The sequence below is a fragment of the Grammomys surdaster genome, unplaced genomic scaffold (genome assembly GCF_004785775.1).
Source record: "Grammomys surdaster isolate TR1022 unplaced genomic scaffold, NIH_TR_1.0 885, whole genome shotgun sequence".
Lineage (NCBI taxonomy): Eukaryota > Metazoa > Chordata > Mammalia > Rodentia > Muridae > Grammomys > Grammomys surdaster.
In genome coordinates, this window is record NW_021605304.1 from 302,183 (window position 1) to 311,537 (window position 9,355).

General features: G+C 49.6%; 1 protein-coding gene across 1 annotated transcript; it reads right to left on the minus strand.

The window, feature by feature from the left end:
- Positions 1-1,123: 1,123 nt before the first annotated feature.
- On the minus strand, positions 1,124-8,499 carry Tcf23 (transcription factor 23). Its single transcript, XM_028782823.1, has 3 exons — positions 8,190-8,499; positions 6,840-7,082; positions 1,124-4,615 (listed from the first exon to the last, which is right to left on the minus strand). Exons 1-3 carry the CDS (start codon positions 8,406-8,408, stop codon positions 4,439-4,441), a joined length of 639 nt encoding a protein of 212 aa, XP_028638656.1. The 5' UTR covers positions 8,409-8,499; the 3' UTR covers positions 1,124-4,438.
- Positions 8,500-9,355: the final 856 nt, after the last annotated feature.

Sequence of the window (9,355 nt, forward strand, 5' to 3'; positions counted from 1 at the left end):
CACACACACACACACACTATTAATTTTAATCATAACTTTAGCTAGATGTGGTAATAGACTGAAGAAGCCAGAGGCCTCTGCTGAGTTTAAGGCTAACCATAAGAGGTTAGTCTGGGAATCCATGTCTCAACAATAACAAAAAAGAGAGCTGGTGGGATGGCACAGAGAGTGGAGGCTCTTGCCACCAAGCTCACCTGAGTTTACTCTCTGGAGCCCATCTGGTGGGAGGAGAATTAACTCTCACAAGTTGACCTCTGACCTCCATGTGTGTGCCATGGCACTCACAAACACAAATGTGAAAAAATATAAAGAAAGGAAGAGAAGAAACAAATGGAAGGGAAGAGAAAAATGAGGTCTATGGCATTTTGTATTCTTTTTTTTTTTTTTTTTTTGGTTTTTCAAGACAGGGTTTCTCTGTGTAGCCCTGGCTGTCCTGGAACTCACTCTGTAGACCAGGCCGGCCTCAAACTCAGAAATCTGCCTGCCTCTGCCTCCCAAGTGCTGAGATTAAAGGCGTGCACCATCACTGCCCGGCATGCATTTTGTATTCTTATATTATGAAAATAGTTTTGGTCATTTAGATTACCCAGGATTCCCAGAAACACTCATAATACTCATGGTGTTTTGAATTATGTATGGGGAGAGTAGAAGTCAGAAATATTCTCGGTCGTCTAGATAACCAATTTCTAGGACTTTCAGCATCTGTCTCAGCTCTTCTGCTTCCATGTGAGAAAAGCAACAGTAATAATGTTAGCAAGTGAATAGAGCTGTTCCAATAAAACTTTATTTACACAAACAGGTAAAGGCTGGCTTTGGCCTACTGGCCCTTATTTGCCCAGCTTTGATTAGAATTGAATAAGCTTCTAAGGCTAGTATTAGGAAGGGGACAAGCGCCAGGCGGTAGTGGCGCACGCAGCACTTGGGAGGCAGAGGTAGGCGGATTTCTGAGTTCGAGGCCAGCCTGGTCTACAGAGTGAGTTCCAGGTCAGCCAGGGCTACACAGAGAAACCCTATCTCGAAGGAAAAGAAAAAAAAAAAAAGGAAGGGGACAAGCTGACATTATCTAATTCATCCTAGTCAGGCTCTTCCCAGGAGAAAAGGAAAGTATTTCTTAGAAAACATCTTGATCTTCTTACTCTTCGTTAGAGTCCACATTGCTGTGACCAAATTCTAAATAGAGACAATGTAAAGTAGGAAAGATTTATTTTGGTCCAAAGTCCCAGAGAGATCAGTCCACAGCTTCTTGGTGTCATGGTTTTGGGAGTATGTGGAAGGGACGGCTCTTTCTCATGGCAGACAGAGGCAGGGGTGCGGCAGTTACATGGAGGGAGTCAGGGACAATATACAGCCCCAAGCACACAGCCCCAGCCCCTACCTCCAGCCTGTCCACAATCCCACTGCCACCCACTAGTCTAATTTTGTTTTTGAGGCAGTGTCTCACTGGTTGGCCTGGCTGTCTCCAACTCACAGAGATACCCCTGCCTCTGTCTCCTGAGTGCTAGGATTAAAAGCAGGTACTACCATGCCCAGCTTATCAATAGTCTATTTTGAATCCATCCATGGACTAAGCCATTCAGGAGGTAGAAGTCCTCACAGACAAACCCAGAGGTCTACTTTACTAACTCTCTAGTCATCTCTCAATCCAAAGAAGTTGACAGTCAAGATTAGCCATTGTCCGTTGTCACCAAAGGGGAACTCCTGTGCTGCGCTGGACGAGTTCTGCCCTCCCAGAGCTCTATCTAAGCCTCAGTACTGACCTCTTGCGGCACAGCCAGACAAACGGAAGGAGGCAACAGGGAGGTCTTCCTCTCCACTCTACCTGCATCTCACCCTGAGAGGGACTGGAAGAAAACTGAACTAGGTTCGGAGGGTGCAGCCATCCCTCTGACTCCCGGACCAGGGCACCCACACACCATCGGCCATCTGTGCTCCTTAACTTTTGCACACTCTTCCCTGTACATGCTATTCCTAGGGAACAATAGCCACTGTTGGAGACAGATTTCAGCTTCTTCTGCTGCCTCCAACCGCTCTTATCCGCTGCCCCCAGCACAGGTGAGCATAGCTCTCCCAGTCAGCAGGTGCTCTTCTTCCTCTGTTGTGGAAACAAAGAGGTTCATTCCTTGTTCGGCTTGACTTACAGACCCCAGTCTCCAGTGTGGTGCTTCTCAAGGGAAGCATTGTGCTGGTCAGGGAGGGTGAGGCCTAGTCATGCCCTGGGTCTTCCTTTGGTTCCCCTCTCCACAACCCAACCCCTCTGGCTCCTCAGGGTGACTGTGCCAGGTGACTGTCCTAGTCAGTGGGAAAAACAGATTCCCTGGTAACAGATTTAGAAATTTGTTCTAATTAGGCAGAGTGGTACAGGCCTGTGAGCCCATAGTCCTTGCTGAGGCAGAAGGATTTCAAGTTCAAATCCAGCCTGGGCTACACAGTGAGCCATGTCAAGAAAACATAACAAAACAAAACAAAACAAAACAAAACAAAACAAAACAAAACAAAGCACCTTCCTGGTAGGAGTTGTTCTTTACCTGACCTTTACTAACTTCACCCTCCTTTCCCTCCTCAGATTCCTCACCAGGGTGGTGTTATGTGGTCATCTCTGAAGGGTTGTCAAATGTGGCAAAAGCTTGAGTCTAGACAGGGCAGACATGTCAAGCTCCAGATCAAACTCTACTCAATTACTGGGAGATGCTTTAATCTCTGAACAGACTCCCAGCATGCACCCAAAGCCAGTTTCCAGCCTGCCCAGAGACAGGTCATATGTCACCGACTGAGGAGAAATCAGGCACACTCCTTTTTACCACCCTCCAACTCGACCAGGGAGATGCTGCTATTTGGTTTTAAAAATAGAACACCCAGGCTGGACTTTTATGGTCTTGTGAAGAAGACTGTTCCTGCTCTCCCACACCTGGTCTCTGCCCCTGCCTGGCCCCGTCCAGCTGCTGGATCAGCTCTGTACAAGTTCTCAGGGTCCCTGAGGAGAAATGTGGGACCAGGCAGATTTATGGGTTTGGCCTTGGCTGAGGCTGTCCGTCATGGCTCCCAGCCACAGCCCAGCTGCTCTCCCACAGCCCATGCAGCTGAGGCTGGGACGTTCTGTGTCTTCTCTCTCCACCCCAGCTTGCTGAGTCACCCCATCAACCCCCTTTTCCTGGATGCTGTAGGGGCTCAGCCCTATGGAGGAGCAGATCCAGTCCCTCCCAGCCTGCCGAGCCTCCACTCATGAGCACCCTGTTGGGACTCCAGTTGGCCTCGGTGGCTGAAATTTGAGAGGAAGGCAGTTTCTGCTATGTTTAGACCCCAGGAGCCAACCTGAAACTATACCTGTCTTGGAAAGCCCATCTTAGTGTATGCTTTGTCTCTAGTTATTTCTTCAGAGTCAAGGACAAGTGCCACTAAAGCTCTAGAGAACTTTTGGGGCAAGCCTAGGATGTCAATGCCTGTGGGAAGTACTTGGCCCTGGGTGCTGATATTTAGAAATGTACAGTTATATCAAAACCCATAAAGCCCCTGTTGCTGATGGTACAGGAGTCATGCTGAAGCCCACCTTGTCTTATATTGTCTTGAGGTGAGGTTTCTAACATACCAAAGAGAACATTGCTTATCACCCCATGAGAGTGATGCACCTGCTTTGTCTTGAGCCCTTCAAGGGGATAAAGCTGGGAGTGTTGTTGTCCTTTGTAGGCAGGGCTGTGAGGGGCTGCCTCCTTGAGCAAAGGCAGAGCTGCCTGTGTGTTAAAATGATCTGACCCTAGATAGCTGGGACTAACTAAGTTTCTCTGGATTGTAAGCCATGTAAGTCTGGGGGCTTCATCTCCTGACATGTGAAAGGCTGCAGGGCCCTGGTGTAGGAAGGCAGTGACAAGGGACCCACTTGTCACCATATTCCAGGGAGAAGGACTCTAAACTCTTTGATGTTGGATAAACATCTTGTAGAGAAATTAAAAAAAAAATCGCACTCCATTCTTCAGTTTTCTCTCTGACTTTGTGACCTGACCCCAGATGTGTTCATACTTACTGCTACCAAAAGCCCTTTAGGCCCCCTGGTATACCTGTGAGCACCTGGGGCTACTGTGGGCCTAGCCCCACTCGGTACTGGCAGAGCAATTTCTGTCTTCTTGCCTTCTTGTCTTGAAGAGCCCCGGGGGGTGGGGGGGAATATGATTCTCTAACTTGACTTTGAACCATGTCAAACTCTCTTTCACTTCCTGTCACTACTGTAGAAGAGCCAAAGGTGAACTACATCCTGGGTTTCCTCGGGACTCTCTACCATTGATATCATTACTGCTTTCTCTGCCTGCCAGAAGCCAAACTTGAACTTGGAACTTGAGCCTGAGTCAAATCCAGAGGCTGAGAGTCAAGGGGAAGACAGGCAGAGCAGGCAGACAATCCAGGTCCTTAGGTATTGTCACAGTCTAAAAGAATAGGATGATCGTGGTCGTCATTTGTTACCAAGAGTTGGAGAGACCGGTGAGGGGAGGAGACCATCTGCTGCTACAGAGACTTGGGACCCCAGCTCTGCATCCCTGCATCTTTGGCCGGTAGTGATGGCTGTGGTGGAATCGAGGCCAGAGCATCCCAAACCTCCTGCATAGAGACGAGATCGCATGGGCCACTTCTGAAAAGACGTAAGACGGAGATGATTAACACAGCTATCGTGGTCCTGGGTAGTCCAGAACCATTGGGACCTTAAGTCTGGCCTTCCCTGGCATCCCCTGCTTGACATATCCCTCAAATATCACAGCCTTAAAGAATGTTCCAACTGTCTAACAGAGACATAGGAGGACCCCACTGTGGGTAGCGAAGGTTTTAAGAGGAGCACAAGTTGTTTGGGGAGGGAGGGTAGACAGGTGCACTGGATGAGGCGTGTGAGAGGTGGAGGAGGGACAGGATGGGGCTCCTCAGCTCACACCCTGCTGGGAGCTCAAGGTCTTCCCACTAGGAGCAAGGGTGGTTTTAGAAAATGCAAGACTAGCCAGGTAGTGGCGGTGGTACGTGCATACCTTTAATCTCAACACTCAGGAGACAGAGGTAGGCAAATCTCAGTGAGTTTGAGACCAGCGTGGTCTACAGATCTAGTTCCAGGACAGCCAGGGCTACACACAGAGAGAAACCCACACAGAGAAACTCTGTCTCATAGACAGATAGTTGGATGGATAGATAGATAGATAGATAGATAGATAGATAGATGAAAAACTGCAAGAATTACTGTGCTCAGAGTTTGTCTTCCTCTCGGACATTCCCCGCTTGGGGGCTCAGTTCCTTTTCCCTCTTCTCTGCTTTTTCACCAATATATTTATTGTTCATTTACTATTCACAAGGGCTTCCTTTTACATTGATCACCATTTTACAGATAAGAATCTTGCTCTCTTACCCATGGCCCTGTGCCGGGGCTACCTTTAGCATTTTAAACCTACCCCATTTAGTCTCAGAGGTTTGCATTTCATCTACATTCTCTAGGGGGAAAACTTTTTCCAAAGGACAATATGTAAGAGAAAGAGACAATCAAAAGTATCCATCATAAAAATCAGGTTGAGGACTGAAGAAGCTGCCGGACTGGTGGGTGCTGACCAGAACACACGAAGCCCTGGGTTCAATCCCCAGCATAGGGCTAACCAAGTGTGATGGGCAGGCCTGAATTCCAGAAGGAGGAAGTGGAAGGAACAGAGGGTCAAGGTTGTTACAAGCTACACATGAGTTTGAGGTCAGCTTGGAATATACGACATCTTGTCTTTAAAAAAAAAAAGTTATTCCTTTAGAAGGCAAGGTGGCCTTCACTTAATGATACAGCACAGTCCTTTGCTTGCTTTTGTTTGTTTGTTTTGTTGTTGTTTCTCTGTTTATCCCTGGCTGTTCTGTAACTCCCTTTATAAACCAGGCTGGCCTTGAACTGACAGAGATCTGCCTGCTTCTGCCTCTCGAGTGCCTCCCACCTGGCTTTTTTTTTTTTTCCATTTTAAGACAGAGTTTTGCTACATTGCCAGACCAGCCTGGAACTGGCAATCCCCCTGCCTGGATTCCTGTGTACTGAGACTATGTGTGGTCCACTACACCTGGCTCACAGCATACCTCTTTTCCCAGGTCCCTGTGAGGGAGGCCCTTGCTGGGGACAGGGGAGCTGAGAGCCAGAGGACTGCAGTCAGAAGCCCTGGCTCAAAGTGCACCCAGCCACTTGCCCTCCCTGACCTCACATCTCCTCATGGATAATCTTCCTTTGGCTCTTGCAGTCAAGAGATAGGAACGCTCTAAAGCGCTCTCAGCTCAGCTTCTACCTTGTCCCGAGCATCCAATCATAGCGGCTGTTACTGCTGTGCAATTATTGTTAATTGTCTTTTTTTCATTCATTTTGCACTCTAGAAGAGATGGCTGGCTCTTTACTTGTTTCATCATGCACATTCTCAAGCTGCGGTCAGGAAACCCAGGTAACAGTTTGGCATGGTGCCTGCTAGAAGCACTCCGACCCAGATTGATTGCCTTCCAATCTGATTGCTTCTGCACTATGGCCTTGGTCTGTTCTCCCAGAGAGCAGACGTCTGCCGCAACAGTAGTCCAGAGAGAAGAAAGGCAGGGGCTGCACTACAAGGTGAAGCTGTTTGGAGACAGATGAATCTCCTGGGTTCTGGGCCTCAGACCAGGAACCTGTTCCTCTCTTCCCCTGACACTAAGAATCTCAGTCTTTTCCTCCTCCTGGAGCAAGCACATTCCCCTGCAGCCACTCCCAGTCCCCGCTCCACCCCAAGAGCCAGCATCGGGCCTCCTTCTAAGAGAATTAGAAGAAAATGACCTCAATTCCTATTCTGCTTCCCAAGGTTTGTGACCAAGTCCCTAGGCCAGTGACCTACCTTAAGAGGGTGCAAGTAACGGAGTCCACGGAGGAAGGGAGGCCAGGCAGGGCCAGGCAACTCATGGCCAAGTGTTCGGGTGAGGTGGGCGATGTAACTTGTGGCCAGCACTAGCACATCCAACTTGGAAAGCTTGGTGTCAGGTGGCACTGCAGGCAGAGCAGCCTGCAGGGCCAGAAAGGCCTGACGCAGTGTCTTTACCCGAGTCCGTTCCCGTGCCGCGTTCTCCGGGCTGGCCTCACTCTGCAGAGAGGACCCATGAGTGCATCTGACACAGATTCTCTTCTAACCCTGGCTTCTTGTCACTGTTGCTATTGTTGGGACAGAGTTTCATGTAACCCAGGCTAGACCTGAAATCCCTGTGTAGCCCAGGATGGCCTTGAACTCAGGATCTGACTGCTTCCACCTCCTAAGTGATGGGATTGTAGGGACATACTGCTATACCTGGTTGACTCTGAATTCCAAGCGCCCATTAGTGCCAGTCTTCTGCTGAAACTAATGGGCCTCACTGGGTCTAAGCCATGCCTCATAATACAAATGAAGGAAGGCCTAGGCTGGGATTAATGACTGGAAGGTGGCAACACTTGGCTCAGAACCTCATTTTCTTTCTACTACCCCATTATCGTCTGTTCCCCCCCCATGGAAGTGTGGCTCCTGCTTATCAGGCATGATCAGCATGCTGGGTGCCATAGGAAGCAGAGAGCCACGCCCCTGCTTAGTAGGGCTGACCCTTGACCTAACTAGGTCCTGAGATAAAGGGGTTGCCATGGTAAAAAGGTAAAGACTGCACCAAAGATCAAAGCCCGCAGTCCTGGGCTACAGATTTAGCTAACTTGGTAGGATGTTTGCCTAGCATGTGAGAGACCCAGGGTTCAATCCCCATTCGTCACTGTATAAACCTGGTGTGGTAGCACATACTCTTAGCTCTTAGAGTGTGGAGGCAGAAGGATTAGAAGTCCAAGTTCTAGGGTACAGGGAAAGTTTGAGGCCAGCCTGGGCTATGTGAGGCTCTAGCTCAAAATACATACATATAAATGAACAAACCAAAAAACTCAGTCTAGGTCCCAGGTTCCCTGCCACTGGCGGCTGCTCAGGGACATCAGGCAATTCACATATCTCCTCTGGACCTGAGTTTCCTCAGTAGAAAAGTCACATCAACTCTCTGAGCTTTGCTATGATGGATATGATGACCGGTCCTGCCACCTCCAGCATGTTACCAGGAACCCAAGGAGCCAGCATCCCACTTGTGGGCAGATCCATCAACACTCATCAAAGTTCTTCCTTCAGAGGTGGCTCCTCACTGCCCTCCAAACCCTTCCTTCCCCAGCTCCCTCCTCTGAGTGTCCTTACCCTGCCATGAGCTGTTCCCCTAGCTCTGGTCCCTCGAGGGGCAGAGGTGGCTCTGCTCAATCTGTGATTGTTCCACCTAGTGTCGTCCCACAGGTCCTGCCTTGTCCTGCTGAGGCGGCTCCTCTTCCTGTCAGTGCCTAGAAGCAAACATGCCTTGGCTTTGTTATGCCCATGGCCTGCTCCTGGCATTGCTGGTGCCTCTGTGGCCTCCTGTGACATGCCACTACCGTGAGGTATGGGGCTGAAGGCCCTAGAGCAGGGACACAGTACCCGAGGGAGCCTTGGGCTCAAGCTCACCCTGACAGGGTGGCCATCCAGCCAGCAATGTCTGTATCTGAAGGAGCTGGCGCCAACTCAGTCCTACTTCACTCCTTGCTCTGGGAAAACTGCCCACCCAGCACGGCCCCCGCAAAAAGCCTCCGCCTGCCTCCCATTCTGGCTGAGGGGTGGGGGCACTGTATGCTGGGAGTGTCCAAGCCGTAGGTCAAGGCCCATGCTTAGAAGGCAGGAAGATGGGTTAGGAAGAGAGTGCCCTTCCATGCCATGACTGAGCCTGACAGAGTAATCCTCTGATGGACATACCACTTCAGGTTGGGGTTCAAGTCCATCGTTTGCGGCTCTGGATCTCCTGCCCTTGTGCCAGATACTGTTGACATGTATCCCACTGCAGACTTTCTTCCTCCCACCAAAGCACACGCAAGGGACGCTACTCATAGCTCCTCAAACATGCTTCCGTATTTCAGCTTCTGCCTTCCCATGCCCTGGTGCCATCCTCCCACGCTTCCAGGAGAATGATGCCATCTTTCGGGCTCTGCATTTCACTTACTCAGACTTTAACCCCGCCCGCCACCAGCCTGTATCCCTGCTTGGTTGGCAGGCCCTGACAACCTTGGTTGGCTACCTGACTAGTAGCCTAATAGAATGCTCCTAGCTCACTGTATGCCCTGCACTGTGGTCTGTACTTTATATGAGCATCTTATTTATTCTCGAGAGCAAAAATAAAAGAGATCCTGTGTGTGTGTGTTTCTATGTGTGCATGTGTGTGTTTGGATGTTTGGGTGTGTCTGTGTGTCTGTTTCTGTGTGTGTGTCAGTGTGTCTCTGTTTCTGTGTGCATTTGTGTGTTTGGGTGTGGATGTACTGTGTGTACATTTGTGTATTTGTGTG

Excerpts from the sequence above, each read along its gene's own strand:
- Tcf23 (XM_028782823.1), bottom strand. The coding sequence starts at position 8,408 with ATGTCACAGGAGGCCACAGAGGCACCAGCAATGCCAGGAGCAGGCCAT. Across the intron at positions 7,083-8,189 it reads GGGGAACAGCTCATGGCAGG|AGTGAGGCCAGCCCGGAGAA; the intron begins GTAAGGACACTC and ends TCCTCTCTGCAG. Across the intron at positions 4,616-6,839 it reads GTTACTTGCACCCTCTTAAG|AAGTGGCCCATGCGATCTCG; the intron begins GTAGGTCACTGG and ends ACGTCTTTTCAG.